The following is a 17,233-nucleotide window of genomic DNA, read 5'->3' on the forward strand; positions in this document are numbered from 1 at the left end:
CAGATCTTTGGGGGTCCTGCCAATATGAGAGGCCAGTCTTGGCAGTATGAGGAAGCTGGCATTTGGAGACCCCCTCCCTAGGGCAACCTAGATGTGTCCTGGAGGCTCACCGTGGGTAGTCGAGGATAGAGCTTCCCCCAGTGCTGGAGTATTCCCAAGTGGTACCAGGGCTCGAATTAGAGCTGTACACATGCCATGTGCTCTACCCTGTGAGCTGTTTCTCCATCCTCTCTCCAGATGTCTCAACACTCTTTCTCTGTCCAGCTTCTTCCAGACAGGCCCCAGGCTTGGGGGTACTGCTTATATCTGGAGCCCTGGGTGGGGTGGGTGGGGGATTTCCAATGGCTCTTTCCTGCCACCTGGAGCCTCGCCCCTCCAGAGAACCCAGACTAGAAAATACTTTTCCCAAAGACCAACGGGTAAACTGAGGCACAGTTCAGGCCACCCAGAGTGGCCCTTTCCCCAGCCAGTCAGGAAGAGGGAGGTGGAATGGGGGTGGGGAGAGGGGTGTCTGGGGGCTCGAGCCTGGTGGACAGGGGCTGGGCCAGGCCAGAGCTGGCGCCTGGTTCCACCGTTTCCTTGACAACCAGCTGTCAGGTCGCTGTGAGGCTCCCCAGATGCAGCCCCTCTGCCCCTTCTCCATCCAGGGAGGGGGCTGCCTTCTGGGTGGCAGCTGAGTGTGGGAGAGGGTCTTACCCATCCGTCCCCACCCTGCCCTGGAGTGGGGTGGTCCCTGGAGCTGGGGGGGGGGGGCTCGGTTTCCCTTCCTGAGGTGGGGGTGGGGACAGTAGGGCTGGTGTAAGGAAGGATATGGCAGGAAGGGGCAGGCTAGGCCTCCCCAAGGTGAATGTCCCCCTGCCCCCCCAGGCCCATGCTCACCTACCGGGTGGACGCCGACAAGGGCTTCAACTTCTCAGTGGGCGATGACGCCTTTGTGTGCCAGAAGAAGAACCACTTCCAGGTCACTGTGTACATCGGTCTGCTGGGCGAGCCAAAGTACGTCAAGACCCCCGACGGCCTCAAGCCCCTCGACTGCTTCTACCTGAAACTCCACGGCGTGAAGGCAGGCAGGGCTTGGGGGAGGCTGGGGACCCTGACAGAGGGGACCCCCCATACACGGGGAGACCCCACATGTTCCAGGACCACTGCCCTCCCAGGAAAGTCTAGACTCCCCCACACACCTCTGCTCCCTTCAAGCCTCTCTTTTCTTTTCTCTTCTTTTTTGCCTCCAGTTATCACTGGGGCTTGGCGACAGAACTACGAATAACTGCTCCTGGTGGCCATTCTTTCCATTTTATTGGATAGGACAGAGAGAAATGGAGAGAGGAGGGAAAGAGAGGAAGGCAGAAAGACAGACAACTGCAGACCTGCTTCACTGCTTTATGAAGCATCCCCCCTGCAGGTGGGGAGCTGGGGGCTCAAACCCACATCTTTGCTTGGGTCCTTGCCCTTAGTATTATGTGTGCTTAACCAGAAGTGCCACTGCCCAGTCCCCTGTCCTCTGTTCCTTTCTCTGCCTGGAACCTACAGTCTGGGCCCACCCTCCCCTCAGCCAATACCTCTCACTGGGTAGGCTGCCTGCATTGCTATTCAGAGGACCCAGGTTCAAGCCCGCTGCACCCCATGGAGGAAACTTCGGCCTTGTGGTATCTCCAAATAAATAAAAGGCAGCCAGGGATACCTCAGTGGACTGAGTATTGGACTCTCAAGCAGGAGGTCCCAGGTTTGAGGCCTGCCTCCTCCCTTTCACTAATAAGTAAATAAATCTAAAAAATAACAAACAGGGGGAGGTGGGGGCTGGGGGTGCATCTTGTTAAGTGCACATGCTAGTTGTTTGAGTACGCAGGTTTAAGCCCCCAGTACCCACCTACCCACCTGTAGGGGGAAAGGTTTCATGAGTAGGGCTACCAGTGCCTCTCTGTTTCTCTCCCTTTCGATTTCCCTTACTTCTCTCTCTTTTTTTTCTACCCTATCAAATAAAATCAATAACAAAAAACAAAAAAGTGCCTTCAGATAGTGAAATCACTCACGTTCAAGGCATATACTGGCCAAACTGCTTGCCTCGATAGCTCATTGCTTTGCCGTGCACACAGCTGAGGGCCCAGCCCAGCCCCACCACACTGGAGGAGGCCTGAGTGCTTTGGTTTCTGACCTTCTCTGTCTTTGTTTCCTCCTCTTTCTTTCATCCTTTATTATTTTTTTTAACTGCTCAGCACTGGCTTATGGTGGTGCTGGGGATTGAACCTGTTCTGTCTCAGGCATGAAAGTCTTTTTGCATAACTGATATGATGTTTCTCTAGCCCTCTGTCTCTGTCTCTCTGCCAGGATGGTACAATCCTAGCAATGATGGGAGGGAAATATATATAGTGATTTTTTTTAAGTCCCACTGTTCCTCACCCTTCTGTGAACTGCCTCACTGTTTCACCCCCAAAATGGGTTCTGTGCCCACCTGCCTTCCCCCTAGGCCTCCCTTCAGAAATGGGGCTCTAGGACCCTAGTTCCCCAGGTCACAATCTAGAGGTCCCTTGCTTCACCTCACCCTGCACCCTGCATCCTGTCTGTTCTCTGGCCTGCCCCCCTCCTCTCTTTCCCTCTGTACCCCGCTCCCTTAGGCTTCTGGCTTGTGGTGTCAGGGCTAGGGCTGGTGGAGGGGTTCTGAGGACATGAGAAAGATGGGGACAGTGAGAGAGACGGGGACAGTGTTTGCAGAGGTTGATTTTAGGGGGTGTACTTCCATCAGAGAAGGTACCTGAGCCCCTGGGGAGTGAAGTGGGGACAGATGGTGCCTAGATTTCCTCATGAGCTCCAGCAGGTAGGCCTGAGTGGGGAGCTGGGGTCCTGAGCTGCCACTGCACCCGGCTTCCCACAGCTGGAAGCCCTGAACCAGTCCATCAACATCGAACAGTCCCAGTCAGACCGGAGCAAGCGGCCCTTCAACCCTGTCACGTGAGCAGCTCTGTGGGATGGTTGGGGGGGGCTGTACTGGGAGCCACAGTGCCCACTCCCCACACACTCCAGACCTGGGTGTCTCCTTGCAGGGTCAACCTGCCCCCTGAGCAGGTGACAAAGGTAACGGTGGGACGACTTCACTTCAGCGAGACCACAGCCAATAACATGCGCAAGAAAGGCAAGCCCAATCCGGACCAGAGGTGAGCCCCCCTAGTCAGACACCATCCTGACTCCCGTGCAGGGACAGACATGTGACAGAGGTGACCTGAGACTCTGAGTCTTCAACTGACAGACAAACAGATGGGCCAGCATCTATCTGTTTATTTACAAGAACACTGCTCAGCTCTAGTTCACAGTGGAGCTGGGGAGTGAACCTCGGACCTCAGAGTCTTAGGCATTAAAGGCTTTCTGCATCACCATTATGCTGTCTCCCAGGCACTTGAAGCAGCTTCCAGAAGGCTCACTCTGGTAGCTTCTTCCATGTCATCCTGGGCAGCGTCCGCCCCCTGGTGGACACACGGGCCCCTACACCAGTGGGGCCCCGGGATCTCGGAGGGCCTAGTGGGCAGTTTTGTGCACTGGATGACAGGCCTGGGCACAGTGGCTAGGGGAGGGGTGTGTGTGTGTGTGTGTGTGTGTGTGTGTGTGTGTGTGTGTGTGTGTGTGGTGTCCTGCCTTTCGTGGCTCTAATATCCTCGTGTGTGTGTGTGTGTGTGTGTGTGTGTGTGTGTGTGTGTGTGGTGTCCTGCCTTTCGTGGCTCTAATATCCTCGTGTGCCCCAGGTACTTCATGCTGGTGGTGGCCCTGCAGGCGCATGCGCAGAACCAGAACTACACGCTGGCCGCCCAGATCTCCGAGCGCATCATCGTGAGGGTGAGTGCTACCCCTGCCAAGGCCTAAGTGGCCTCCCCAGACCTAGGAGTCACGTCCCCCTCCAAAAAAAAAAAAAAAACAAACACCTGGGGAGCTTGGAGCTGAGTTTGCTGAGCACTGGCTGTGTGGCCCCAAACTCTCACCCTCTCTGGGCTGCGGTGTCTAGGTTGCAGGTGGACTTCCAGGATCCCACAAGGGGCTCAGAGTCATCACGCAGAGAGGGGCAGCTTGAGTTGGGGAAGGTGGGGGTGCGGCGCCCTAGCTGGAGCCCTTTTCCTCGGATGCTACAGGTCCCCACCCCCCTCCTCCGGGACTAATCCAACTTGGAATCTCGCTCACCAGGCTTCCAACCCAGGCCAGTTTGAGAGTGACAGCGACGTGCTGTGGCAGCGGGCGCAGGTGCCCGACACCGTTTTCCACCACGGCCGTGTGGGCATCAACACGGACCGGCCGGACGAGGCGCTCGTGGTGCACGGCAACGTCAAGGTCATGGGCTCACTCATGCACCCCTCAGACCTGCGGGCCAAGGAACACGTGCAGGAGGTGGGGCGGGGCGAGATCCACTGGGAGGGCGGGGCTGTGGTTGGGCTAATACTCGGAGTTTGTGTGGGCGTGGCTTATGAAGGGCGTAACTGAGTGGCGAATGGGTGGCTTATGGGCGTGGCCGACTGGCGAGGCGGGGTTGTGGTTGGGTGAGGTGCGCGTGGTCCCCGGAGGGTGTTTGGGCGAGGGTACAGAGTGGGGCGGGGCTTTGCGTGGGCGTGGCTACATGAGGGGGGAGCCTTGGGCAGAGCTTGCGTGGGCGTGGCTGCGCCATACGGGGGCGGGGCCGGACCTTGTTCCCGTGTGAGTGGGGTTATACTCAGGGGACCCGGTGTGGGCGGGGTCATGTGTGGGCGTGGGCGGGTTACTGCACTGCCCGGGAAGGACCAGCGGGAGACAGACCTTGGACCTCAGTAACAGTGTTCCCCCTGCCACTACAGCCTCCGGCCTGCCAGCTGGGCTCCGTGCAGGAGAGGGATTCAGTCTTGACCCTGCCCTCCCCGCCCCTCCACGCAGGTAGACACCACGGAGCAGCTGAAGCGGATCTCGCGCATGCGGCTGGTGCACTACAGATACAAGCCCGAGTTTGCAGCCAGCGCGGGCATCGAGGCTACGACGCCAGAGACTGGTAGGGGCCGTGGAGCCAGTCACCTCAGCTCCCATATGCCCGCCCCATCACAGGCCTGCCACCCCGCTCCAGGCTCCTGTTACACCGCCTCTGGGAAGCCTGCCTTCCAAGAAGCCGTTACTCCTCGTGCCCCCACTGCCAGTGAAGTCTAGGAATAGGGGCACAGAGTCCTCAGCCCCCTAGAGGAATCCCTAGTCCAACCTCACCTTCTCCTGGGATTCTTACTCCTAGGACACCGTGCCCCTCCCGCCTCCCAACTCAGGGAACCCCACATATCTCTAGCCCCCAAAGCTTCCCACCTAGAGCTTTGAATTACAATGCTGGGGCTGTCCCCTCTCCTCCCCCACACGTGGCCTGGCCCCTCCCAGGTGTCATCGCACAGGAGGTCAAGGAGATCCTGCCCGAGGCGGTGAAGGACACTGGAGATGTGGTTTTTGCCAATGGGAAAACCATAGAGAACTTCCTGGTGGTGAACAAGGTGGGGGACATCTGAAGGGACACCAGGGGCAGAAGGAGTGGCCTGCTGGAGGCATTGTCCCCTATGTAGAGGGCGCACTGATGCAGGGGGCAACAGCTGTCCAGCCTCTTCTGCTGCCAGCCAAGCCCTGTCCCTACACCACAGGGAGTGTGCAAGCACTGGCGGGGGGCGGGGGGTAGACAGAAGTGCCTCAGTCTGTGGGGCTGTGATTACTAGGAGAGCCTTGCTGAGGGTCCCACCCACCCGGGTCCCACCCACCCGCAGCCCCTCAAGAAGAGAGAAGCAATAGTGAGGCTGGCCCAGGTTGACTGTGCCCCCATCCCCACCCCGCAGGAGCGGATCTTCATGGAGAACGTGGGCGCCGTCAAGGAGCTGTGCAAACTCACGGACAACCTGGAGACTCGAATTGATGAGCTGGAGCGTTGGAGTCACCGGCTGGCCAAGCTGCGGCGCCTGGACAGCCTCAAGTCCACGGGCAGCTCGGGTGCCTTCAGGTGGGGGGGGCAAAATGGGTGGGGGGACATGGGGAGGCCAGAGCCCCTCCCAGGGCCACCTCTGACCGTGGCCTTCTTGCTGCAGCCACGCCGGGAGCCAGTTCAGCCGGGCAGGTAGTGTCCTCCACAAGAAGAGGCCCCCCAAGATGGCCAGCAAGGTGAGGGTGGACAGATCAGGGCTGGGAGAAGGGGGGTCTCTGGGGAGGGGGCTTCTCGTTCTCCTTGTCTCCTTCTCTGGGCGCCAGGGGCCCCTCCTGAACCAGACCTCTCTCTGGTTTCCCCTCCACACTGCATCCAGCCAGCCTCTGTGGCCCCGGACCAGGCCTGTGTCAGTCATCGCTTCCTGAAGGGCACCATCATTGCCCTGGTGGTGGTCATGGCCTTCAGGTGATGGTGGGGGGGCAGGAAGGACCCTGCAGACCAGGAGACCAAGTGGCAGAGTGAGTGGGGGTGCTCCAGGGCCAGGCCTGGCTCTGACATGGCCCTTCTTGCGGCCCCCAGCGTGCTGTCCATGTCCACCCTGTACGTTCTGAGCCTGCGCAATGAGGAGGACGTGATGGAGGCAGATGGGTAAGCCCTGGGGCCCGAGCTGTCTCCTCTGATGGGGTTTGCTTAAAGTGGGGGACTTGTGGGATAGCAAGGGGTCCTCCAGGAGGCTGGACAATCCATGCTGCTTTTTTTTTAGGGGGGGGGATAGAGACAGAGAAATTAAGAGGGAAGGGGGGGAATCAAGAGAGAGAAAGAGATACCTCCAGTTCGACTTCACTGCTCATGGAGCTTTCTTCCTGCAGGTGGGGACTGGGGCTTGAACCCAGGTCCTCGTGCATAGTAACATGCTCTATCAGGCGCTTCTCCTAGCTCATGTTTTTTTGTCTGCTCTGTTGCTCTAGACGGCTGGACACCCCTCCCCCTGAAATTCAGCTGGTGGAGTGGGGGTAGGGGGTGGGGGACAGTGTGGGTGTTGAGCACTGCCACCTACTGTCACCCTCAGCTCCTGGGCTGTCTCTGACTGTGTCTCTCTTTCCTCTCTCTCTCCTGTGCCTGCTTCCCTCTTTTTCTCTCTGCTCCCCCTTAGCTCTTTGGCCGTGTCCACTTCCTGTCTTCTGGCCCTGCTCCAGCCCCAGCATGCTGGGGGGGGAGAGGCTCTGTGCCCATGGTATGTTTCTGCACTGTGCCCCGGTCTCCTGCCTTTGCCTCTTACCACCCTTCCTCCTGACTCCTCTGGTTTCCCCTGTCCACCACCTTCCTGCCCCCCCCCCCCACTGTGTCCCCCAGCCCCTCTGAGCTCAGCCTCTGCTTCCCCAGCAGGTTCAGCCAGAGTTTTGGGACTACTCAGCTCCGACAGGCCCCTGCTCCCACTGGGCTGCCAGGCACCCAGCCCTCCTCGCTCCTGGGTGAGTGCTGGGGTGGGAGTGGAGGGCTGAGGTGTGGGGAGCTTCCCCTGCCCCAGGCTCACACAGCCTCTGGCTTCCTCAGTCACCCACAGGCTGAGCAGCTCAGCGCCTGGGCCAGCCCTGCCCACCCTGGACCTGTGCTCCGGCACCTCCTGCCCCGTGCTCTGCTGTTCCTCTTCCATCCCCAGCCTGGCCACAGCCCGTGGCCTCACCTCCAGCTCTAGCCCTGGCACCAGCCCCAGTCCCAGTCCCTCCACCAGTGCTAACCACTCAGGTATGGCTGTCCTGGGCCCAGAATGGGGTTGTGGTATGACCTGAGACCAGGACAAAATGCCAGAGACTCACTGGTGGGAGGATTCCAGGAACCCAGAATGAGAACACATACGTTCCCATGCTCAAGGACCCAGGTTCAGGCCCAGGCGGTAGCACACCTGGTAACAAATCACACTTATTATTATTATGTTTGCCTCCAGGGTTATTGCTGGGACTCGGTGCTTGCACCACGAATCCACTGCTCCTGGAGACCATTTTTTCCCCCTTTGTTGTCCTTGTTTTATCATTGTTGTGGTTATTACTGTTGTTGTTGCCGTCGTTGGATAGGACAGAGAGAAATGGAGAGAACAGGGGAGACAGAGAGGAGGAAAGACAGACACCTGCAGACCTGCTTCACTGCTTGTGAAGTGACTCCCCTGCAGGTGGGGAGCCAGGGGTTCGAACTGGGATCCTTACGCCGGTCCTTGCGCTTCGTGCCACGTGCACTTAACCCGCTGCGCTACCGCCCAACTCCCATTATTATTATCTTTTAATAAAACACTTTACTGTGCACAAGGACCTGGGTTCAAGACCCCAATCCCCACCAGCAGGGGAAAGCTTCCTGAGTGGTAAAAGTAGTGCCGCTGGTATTTCTTTCTCTCTCCCTCTGTCTCTCCCTCCCCTCTCAATTTCTCAGTGTCCCGTCAAAGAAAGTAAAAAAATGTGTGTGTGTGTGTGTAGTGAGGTTGGGGATATTCCCCCATAGGGACTCTGAGAACCAGGGAGATGGAGCACAGAGTCTGCACAGCAGGTCCTAGGTTCGATCCTTGAAACCTCCCACAGCCAGAGCAAAGTCAGAGAGAACAAAGGGATAGAGTCACCTGGGGACAACCAGGGACATCTCTTACCCTGTCCCCCTGCTTCTGCTCACAGGTCCCAGCCACACAGCCCTGCTGCCGGTCACCAACATCAGAGCTAAATCCTGGGGCATCTCGGCCAATGGCATCGGCCACTCCCGGCACTCCAAGGGCCTGGAGCCTGTGGCCAGCCCCATGGTCCCCTTCCCTGGGGGGCAGGGCAAAGCCAAGAGCAGCCCCAGCCTCAGCTTCCATGGCCGGGCCCGACGAGGAGCTCCCCAGCCGAGCCCCGGCCCTGCCCAGTCTACCCATGGCCAGTCAGGTACACTCCCGGCCACCCCACCCTTCCTCCCGGCCCAGCGAGGTCCACTTCAGCCATGTCTCCTGGTGCTGTGTGTAACCATGTGCCCTGACCCCCAGGCTCACGGACCTGGAAACGAAGCCCAGTGACAAGGCTCTGGATGTGAGGGGTTGGGGGGCAAGCAGCTCGGTGTCTGGGTAGGACACTCAGTTTAGGCTGAGGCAGACAGGTAGTCTGGGGAGGCTTCCTGGAGGTGTTGACACTAGAGTCGAGTCCCTGAAATACAGTAGGGGTTTGCCTGGAAGACAATCAGGATGGGCACTTCATGGGGTGTGCCCTGGGTCCTCGTGGGGTTCTGGGCTGTACTCGAGTCCCCTGCCACCACCCCCACCTCCCCCCACCCCACCCCCAGCAGGCCTGTGTGGTGGCTTCCTCCAGAATGGGCTGCCCGGCTCAGGGAAGAGTAACCAGGGAGTGTCTGGCTGCCTCTGACTAGGGAAGGTTGGGCTGCTTCTCCTTAGCTTCCTGACCCAACAGCTTCTCTCCCTGCAGACGCGGCACCCTCCCTCACCTCCATCCAGGTGCTGGAGAACTTGATGCCCATCACCTCCCAGTACTGTGCTCCTGGGGACACCTGCAGGTGGGCGGGCACGCTGGGGTGGGGGAGGGGAGTGGGTGCAGCTGCAGGCCTCGCCCCTTTGGGGGAAGAACTTCCACTGCAGGGTGGTGCGGACCTTGGGCAGACGGAAGTGGGGGGGCGCAGGGGTGCTGGGGCTGAGGAGCAGGCTTTGCCCCTTCAGGCCCGGGAACGTCACCTACCACATCCCGGTCAGCAGGAGTACCCCACCGCACCTCGGCCTGACGCTGCAGATGAAGTGAGTGTTGGGGGACGGGGTCTCGGGGCTGTGAGTAGTGGGGGCCAGTGGCATCCTTTGCAGACAAGAATTTATTAATGGTGGGGGGAAGCACCAGAGAGTCACCCTGGCATAGGCGACACCGGGGATTGAACTGGGGGACCGTCCACGGGAGAGTCCGGTGCGCTGAGTGTGGTGCGGCTTCCCGAGCGGCTCCTGCTCTGCTTTCAGACTGTGGGGCCAGGAGGGGGCGCGGAGGGTTACGGAACCCCACACCCTGCTTACTGGGCCTCCCCCCAGCTCCTCGTCCCCCGTGTCAGTGGCACTGTGCAGCTTGACGTCGCAGGAGCCATGTGAGGAGGGGGCTGAGCTGTCCAGCCTGCAGGCCCAGCCAGACACCCAGGTAGGGGTGGCGCACCCATGGACACCCAGTGCCCACCGAGGGGATTCCTTGCACTCCTGTCTGTGCTCACTCCACAGGATTCGGGGAGCATGCGGAGGGCCCCCATCCCAGGCCCTGTGTTGGGCCCTGCTGTGGGCTGCCCACAGCCAGGGAGGCGTGTGAAAAGCTCAGGCAGAGGGTGGAGTGGGAAGCAGCCCCCCAAGGAAGCCATCCCCCCTTCCCAGCTGCACACAGAGGGGGAGCCTCTTAGGTAAAGAGGGGCTGGCCTGCTGTGCTCTGGCTTTAGAGCTCAGGTCTTGCTCACAAGGGGAGAGCCCCAGCCCTGCCACCAGTCCACTGTGAGATTTGGATCAATTTTAACCAGAGTGCTCTCAGCTCTGGCTTCTGGTGGTGGTGGGGATTGAACCTGGGACCTCAGGCATGAGAATCTTTTTGCATCACCGTTATTAATTCTCTCTTCCCAGCAGCCCCCCGCCCCATTTGTCTTCAGGCCAGAGCTGTGTCCTTGAGTATAAGTAGCACTCCTCTCAGGGATGTGTGCCTGAGGGGTCAGTGAGCTACTACGCCTAGAATCTCATGGGGGGAGTGGGGTGCTGCTGGGCTGGAGGGGCTGCCTGACCCCCCAACCCCCTCTCCAGGGCACCTCCCACCACTGGCCGGTCACCATCCTGCCCTTCCGAGACTTCACCTACCACTTCCAGGTGGCACTGCTGGTGAGTAGGGAGTAGGGACACTGCCCCCTGCCCCAGCTGCCCCCATCCATGCATCAGTGGGTTTGGGGGAGGCCACAGTAACAGCCTTGGGTCTGATGTAGGGGTGATGGAAAGGGGGACCCCCTCCTGCACCTGGGCCTCTGGGATTCCTCGGCCCCCCTCACCTCTGCCCCCCCACCCAGGGTCAGGCCAACTGCAGCACCGAGGCCCGGGTCCATCCGGCCACCGACTACTACTTCCGTTTCTACCGCCTGTGCGACTGAGCAGACACAGCCAGACACACGGACGCCCATGACACTGGAAGTCCTCACACTGGAGCTGCTGTTCCTGGGGTTGTCCCCTCAGGGTCCCAGCCCCCCTTCCCTGTTGCTCCTAGACCTGCGGGCGGCCTGGGCTGAGCCCTAGGACTTGGCCAGACCCTGGGGTCAGTAGAGGGCGGGGCGACCTCACCCCTGAAGCTGCTTATTGGGGGGTAGCTAGAAGCGGAATTTTGGGGTTTGACTGTTACGCTGGACTTGGACTCGTGAGCTTTAATCACGGCCTTGGGGCCTCTCCTTCCTGGGGCCCGACTCCTGGGAGCCCCGCCCCCGAGCCCTGCCTCCAGGCTGCCAGAGCTCACATTGGCGTGTCCCTCCCACCCCCAGCAGAGGGGCAGACCTTTGTGGGCTGGTCAATGGACGAGTGAGTCACGGTAGGACTGGGGGACACTGCAGACAGGACCCAGGGAGCCTCTAGACCTGAACCTACTCCTAGCTGCCTGAGCCCAGCCTCTCCTCCACTGTGGGTGCCCTGTTCCCCACATCAGGCTCCTGGCAGAGCTTGGATAGGGGCCTCCCAGGAGGTGGGCAGGACTGGGTGTATGTCAGCTGCCGGTGCCACCCCTCCTTAGTAGGAGTCCACGACTGCCACCTCTCCAGATTCAAAGGAGGTCTCGAAACTTTACATCAGGCTCAACCTGACGCTGTTGACTGGCTACGGAAGAAGGGCAAACGCTAGAAGAAGAAGTAGGAGTCCAGAGTCCTGTGGCCACATGCGGGCTGCTGGCAGGAGTGTGGTACTTCCTTTGCCTACTGTGGCATCAGAACTGGGCCCACACAGTCACCTCCACTTTCTTGCCTCAGAATGGGGACAGTCTCTCTGGAGGGGCTGAGTGTTGACACCTGTGAGCTGGGGCCAGAGGTGGGGCAGGGGGGTACCCTTCTGCCTGGGCTCTCAAAGCACTTATCTGTGGGACAGGGTTGCTCCAGGATGAGGGTACCCCTTCCCACCAGGTGACCCCACTTCTCCCTGCTGACACAGGAGCACTGCGGACAACCGCTCTCCCTCCTCCTGCTGCCACTCCTTCTGAGGGGATCCAGGGCACCCTCACTGGGTTCATATTCTTAGACTGTGGCCCTGATCCCTTAACTGGAAACTGCCGCCCACACTCCCAGCCCAAGTGGACAGAGCGCAGCCCCATCAGTGAGCAGCTGGCTGTTTGCATGCCTGGGGTGGCGTCCTCAGGGCATGGGGGGGGCACCCCTTGGACCAAAGTTGCCTTAAGCCCAGTGAGCTGAAAGGGCTCGGGGGAGCGTCACCTGCTGGTGGCTGGGGGTCCTGGCTCCAAGCCCCCCTCCCTCCCAGCTTCAAGCTGTACATAGGGCCTCCCGCCCACGCTGAGTCCCCCCACCCCCAGTTAACTCCCTGCCCCGTCCCCGTGTCCCTGAACGCTGACTATTTATCGTGTACCAACCCTCTGCCCAACTCAGAAGCAGGGAGGCTCACTTCCTGCTCCCAACCCACCTGCCGTTCCCCTCCAAAGTGAACACACGTATATATAAATAAATGTATAAATACTGCTTTGTATCTGAGCCCGTCTCCCCTTCTCTTCTTCAGGTTGAGAGCGAGGTGTGTGTGTGTGTGTGTGTGTGTGTGTGTGTGTGTGTGTCTCTGTGTGTAGGGGACAATTCCAGGGAGACACTGGAATCTGAGGGACTCGGGCTTCCTTCAGAGGGTGTCCTGGGGCCCTCCTTAGCTCTCTGCTGTCCTGGGTCTGGCTTGGCAAGTCTGGGAGGGTGTCTGCTTTGTCAGGCGTGACTGGGGTTTGAGGTTCGAGCCCGGCCCCATGCACTGGGGGAGCCCTAATGCTTCCTTCCATCCCTCTTAGGGGACAAATGAGCCTTGTGAGGGTCCCCTACCCTGAGAAGGGTGACTGCATTTATTGGGGGCTGGGGGGAGGGGTACTGGAACAGGACAGACTTCACTCTAGAAACAACCTAAGGGTGAGCAGGTAAGCCTGACATACCAAGAACAGCCCCCCCCCCTCCCCCTGCCAGCATGTGGGCAGAAGCAGGAACCTTTTGGGAGGCATGAAAGAAACCAGGAGGGGACACCACACTGGGCGGTCACACATCTGCCTTTATTGTGAGAAGCAGGTGGGCCGTTTCTGGTCATAGTAGAAAAATCAATTTACAAAAGCAGGGACCGGGGAAGCCGGCTGGCTGGAACCTGGAAGAAGATGGGACAAAGTGAGATGAGTGCCCCCCTTCCCCATGATAAAGTGTCCCCTGAAGGAAAAAAAACACCACTAAGTCAAAGTTTATCTCGGGGCCCGAAGACAGCCAGTCCCCAGCGCAGGAGAGGCCTGTGTGCCCCTTGAGCCTGGGGGGGGGTCCCCCAGGGGGCCCACCTGCCGCAGCCTCACCTGTGGGGGCTCAGACGTAGATGCCGACCCAGAGCAGCAGGAAGAGGACCCCAAAGCCCATGAAGAGAGAGGCAACGAGGGAGATGAGCAGCTCTTTGTAGATGTCCCGCGTGTACTTGGTGGAGGTGACCTCATAGCTGGCCAGGCGGTCAAGGTGCAGGCGGGGAGGGGGGTCAGGAGAGCCTGGACCCTGCTCTTGTGAACTGCTCCCCTACCACGGGGAGGGAGGGAACCTGAAGCCTAGGGGCGGCAGGCCACTGCCCAAGCTCACGCGGAGCACCGCCAGGGGAGACGACTCTTAAAATTCAAGTACGACCCCCTCCCCCTTCCAGCTTCAGGGTCCCACCCCAGCCCTTCCCCCTAGGGAGGTCCGCAGGCCTTGGGGTGAAGGATACACGAAGAACCAGGCGGTGAAGAACATGCCGATAGCCAGGAGCACCACCGTCAAGTGCGGGAAGACGGCGGGGTTCACCGGGCTGGTGTATCTGCTCATGGCCTCGAGCTCCTGGTGGGGGAGGGGGTGGGGGCACACACACAGAACCATCAGGAACTCCGAGACACCACAGAGGGGACACGGGGTGGGTGGGGGCTGTGGGCCTCGAGTGGCCAGGACTGCTGGAGCCTCTTCTGCCCCAGAGATGCTTGAGAACCAGCGTCGAGTGAGGCTGTTTGGGAAGGACAACTGGGATATGAAACACTGTCCTTACTGGGGGCGGGGAAGCGAAACAGCATCACTTGCAATGCTGGGTACTGAACTCTGAACCCCATGCTAGAGAGTCCAGAGCTCTATCCACTGAGCCGCCTTCTGGCCATGACAATCGCATTTTCATCCCTTTTTTTAAAGGTGTAGGGAAATGAACCCCGGTGTGCGATGGCAGCAGTGAGCCTCAGGGCTGACACCCCCACCCTTTAGAGACAGAAAGGGAGAGACACTGTACACTGCGCCACCCTCCATGGATCTCAAAGAGTGCATGCATGGCGAGGTATGTACTCTACCAGGTGGGCTACCTATCCCCCAGCCCCTGCGATTTTTATCTCAAACTAAGCTGGCATTTTGTCTTTTCATTATGAGGCCAGGAGGGCAGCTAAGTGGCAGAGGCTGAGACACAGAAGGCGACTGGGCCACTGGCCACCATGAAATAGACGTGATGGGGGGAGTCGGGCGGTAGCGCAGCAGGTTAAGCTCACATGGCGCAAAGCACAAGGACAGGCCTAAGGATCCCGGTTTGAGCCCCCGCTTCCCACCTGCAGGGGAGTCACTTCACAGGCGGTTCTATCTTTCTCTCCTCCTCTCTGTCTTCCCCATCTCTCTCCATTTCTCCGTCCTATCCAACAACAACAACAAGAATAACTACAACAATAAAAACAACAAGGGTAACAAAAAGGAAATAAACATGGTGGGAGGTGACACAGTGGGAGAATTCTGGACTTACAAGCTTAAGGGTCTGAGCTCAATCCCTGGCATCACATCTGCCAGAGTGACAGTCTGGCCTGAACATTATTTTTTATAAAATATAGGCTTAAAATGGGGAAGATAGCATAGTGGTTCTGCAAAAGACTTTCACACCTAAGGCTGTGAGGTCCCAGGCTCCAACCCCAGCACCACCATAAGCCAGAGCTGAGCAGTGCTCCAGTTAAAAATAAAGTGGCCTGGGAGGTGGAAGATGGCGCAGTAGACAAAGCACTGGACTTTCAAGCATAGGGTCTCCAGCAATGCCAACAACAGAGTGATGCTCTGGTTCTCTCATTCAGAAGTAAATCTTTAAAAAGTTTCAGGAAAAATGCGATGAAAGGTATGCACTCCCTCATCAGCCAGCTTTGTCTCCTTCTCTCTTTTTCCAGAAAACTGTTGAGCTCTGGTTTATGGTGGTGCTGGGAACTGAACCTGGATCTCAGAGCCTCAGTCACAGACGTCTGTTGCATAACCACTGTGCTATCTCCTTGGCCCCTGCCTATGATTTTGGATCCACGTCTGAGGACATCAAGAATTCTTGCTGCAGGAGAGTGAGTCTGGAGAACTCTCAGAAGGCTAGAAATGGACGTACCCTACGATCTGGCAATTCCTCTCCTGGGGATATATCCTAAGGAACCCAACACATCCATCCAAAAAGGTCTGTGTACATGTATGTTCTTAGCAGCACAATTTGTAATAGCCAAAACCTGGAAGCAACCCAGGTGTCCAACAACAGATGAGTGGCTGAGCAAGTTGTGGTGTATATACACAATGGAATACTACTCAGCCATTAAAAAGGGTGATTTCACCTTCTTCACCTCATCCTGGATGGAGCTAGAAGGCATCATGTGAAATGAGAAGCCAGAAAGAGAAGGATGAATATGGGATGGCTTCACTCATGGACAGAAGTTAATAAATAAGAACAGAAAGGGAGACACAAAGCAGAACCTGGACTGGGTTTGATGACGTATTGCACCAAAGCAAAGAACTCCGGTGGTGGTGGGGATCTTCCAGGTCCTGGTGCATGATGGTGGAAGAGGACCTAGGCTCTGGAGGATGAGAGTGTTTTGTAGCAAACTGAGAGATTTTACACATGTACCGACAACTGTATTTACTGTAAACCCATCATTAAAAAAAAAAAAAAAAAGACTCCTTGCTGCAAGCCACAGGGCCTGAGCTGGGACCCAGACCCCAACTACTAACTCTGAATCCCTCCATCTGTCCATCCACTATCACCGAATACCACGACAGACAGGCAGAAGCCATCAGTCACAACTCTGGCTCTAAGCCGAGTGAGTCTTAGCGCAGCGGCCAGCGTGACACCCACCCCAAGGGGTGACCCTCCACCAGCGCCACAGGTGTCTTTCCCTCGCCGGGCCCCAGGACATGAGATGGGGGGGTGGTGGACGGGGCGGGGGCAGAGATGCTGCTCAGGCCCAGTCCTCATGTTAACTGCCATTGTCACCCCGCAGCCCGCGCATCTGACACCCAGGACAGCACAACTTCAGAGGCATGAAGTGACTCCATTGTTTGCAGACACACTAGAAAGAGGTTGAGTAAACAGTGACACCCCCGCCCCCCAGCATGGAGACAATGGCTGCTCTTCACTAAGCTGACTGCAGGACCCCCCACCCCCACCCCACCCAGGGGGACTGGGCACTGCAAGTACAAAGGGGTACAGATGTCAGCGCCCCAGGGCACACGGTGGGGGGAGTCGGGTGGCGGCCAGTCACTGGGAGGCGGGGGAGCGGGACGGAGCGGCCGGACACTGGGTCCCCTGGGAAGGGAACACTGACCAGGGGCTTTGCAGCACGGAGACGAGCTGGGCACACGGAGGAGGAACTTTCCAGACAGACAGCACCGCCTGATCCCAGACCACAGCACAGAAACCAACCGGGAGGCAGTAAACTCGCCCCGCGCCCCTTAGTCCTTAGAAACCCGGAAACCCAGAGAATCAGAGCCTGGGCTTCAGGAGCATGGCGGGGGGCTTCCCTTCTCCGCCCCTCAGCCCAGACCCGAGGACCCGGGAGCCTCCGGCTCTATGGACGTGGGGCGTCCACTGCGAGAGAAACGGGGCGTGCGCCGAGCCCCTGCGCCTTCTCACCATTTTGCCAGGTACCAGGGATCCGCCGAACCGCCACCGGAAGACCACGTCGGCGGGAGCCGGCGGAGGGCCTCCGGAAGAGGAAGTGCATCTTCCTCGCGAGGCATTATGGGATTTGTAGTCCCGGCAGTTGGGTTTGTGTGGGAGCTGGGCCCTGCAGAGGAGGGGGCCGGGCTATGAACTGGAGAGGCGAGCGGTGGAGAAGCGTCGGAGGCACAGTTTTTGAGAGAGTCGGTTCATCCCGGTGAGGCCTC

The 17,233-nt window shown here is 58.7% G+C and overlaps 2 protein-coding genes across 8 annotated transcripts in view; one reads left to right on the forward strand and one right to left on the reverse strand.

Moving 5' to 3' along the window:
* The window catches only part of MYRF (myelin regulatory factor), a 28,183-nt gene extending 15,594 nt beyond the window's left edge, over positions 1-12,589 (forward strand). For 2 of the 7 annotated variants that reach the window (XM_060176309.1, XM_060176313.1), the window contains 20 exons: positions 868-1,063; positions 2,870-2,946; positions 3,039-3,149; positions 3,732-3,822; positions 4,165-4,365; positions 4,882-4,993; positions 5,362-5,471; positions 5,805-5,965; positions 6,051-6,123; positions 6,264-6,352; positions 6,467-6,535; positions 7,041-7,121; positions 7,271-7,359; positions 7,442-7,633; positions 8,545-8,790; positions 9,322-9,409; positions 9,570-9,644; positions 9,924-10,026; positions 10,665-10,739; positions 10,922-12,589. In XM_060176309.1, the coding sequence (XP_060032292.1) occupies positions 868-1,063; positions 2,870-2,946; positions 3,039-3,149; positions 3,732-3,822; positions 4,165-4,365; positions 4,882-4,993; positions 5,362-5,471; positions 5,805-5,965; positions 6,051-6,123; positions 6,264-6,352; positions 6,467-6,535; positions 7,041-7,121; positions 7,271-7,359; positions 7,442-7,633; positions 8,545-8,790; positions 9,322-9,409; positions 9,570-9,644; positions 9,924-10,026; positions 10,665-10,739; positions 10,922-11,002 (2,320 nt within the window). In that variant the 3' untranslated portion in view covers positions 11,003-12,589. The remainder of the gene's footprint in view (positions 1-867; positions 1,064-2,869; positions 2,947-3,038; positions 3,150-3,731; positions 3,823-4,164; positions 4,366-4,881; positions 4,994-5,361; positions 5,472-5,804; positions 5,966-6,050; positions 6,124-6,263; positions 6,353-6,466; positions 6,536-7,040; positions 7,122-7,270; positions 7,360-7,441; positions 7,634-8,544; positions 8,791-9,321; positions 9,410-9,569; positions 9,645-9,923; positions 10,027-10,664; positions 10,740-10,921) is intronic. The other 5 variants (XM_016189677.2, XM_060176312.1, XM_060176310.1 and 2 more) reach the window with 5 other exon arrangements.
* A 527-nt stretch (positions 12,590-13,116) lies between these two features.
* TMEM258 (transmembrane protein 258) lies at positions 13,117-17,093 on the reverse strand. Its single transcript, XM_007526328.3, has 4 exons — positions 16,980-17,093; positions 13,818-13,927; positions 13,423-13,559; positions 13,117-13,226 (listed from the first exon to the last, which is right to left on the reverse strand). Exons 1-3 carry the CDS (start codon positions 16,980-16,982, stop codon positions 13,433-13,435), a joined length of 240 nt encoding a protein of 79 aa, XP_007526390.2. The 5' UTR covers positions 16,983-17,093; the 3' UTR covers positions 13,117-13,226; positions 13,423-13,432.
* Between the last annotated feature and the right edge of the window lie 140 nt (positions 17,094-17,233).

This window comes from Erinaceus europaeus, chromosome 17 (genome assembly GCF_950295315.1).
Source record: "Erinaceus europaeus chromosome 17, mEriEur2.1, whole genome shotgun sequence".
NCBI lineage: Eukaryota > Metazoa > Chordata > Mammalia > Eulipotyphla > Erinaceidae > Erinaceus > Erinaceus europaeus.

Coding starts and splice junctions, on each gene's coding strand:
- TMEM258 (XM_007526328.3), bottom strand. Junction 13,560..13,817: donor TTCACCGCCTGGTTCTTCGT/GTATCCTTCACC, acceptor CCGCCTGGCCAG/CTATGAGGTCACCTCCACCA.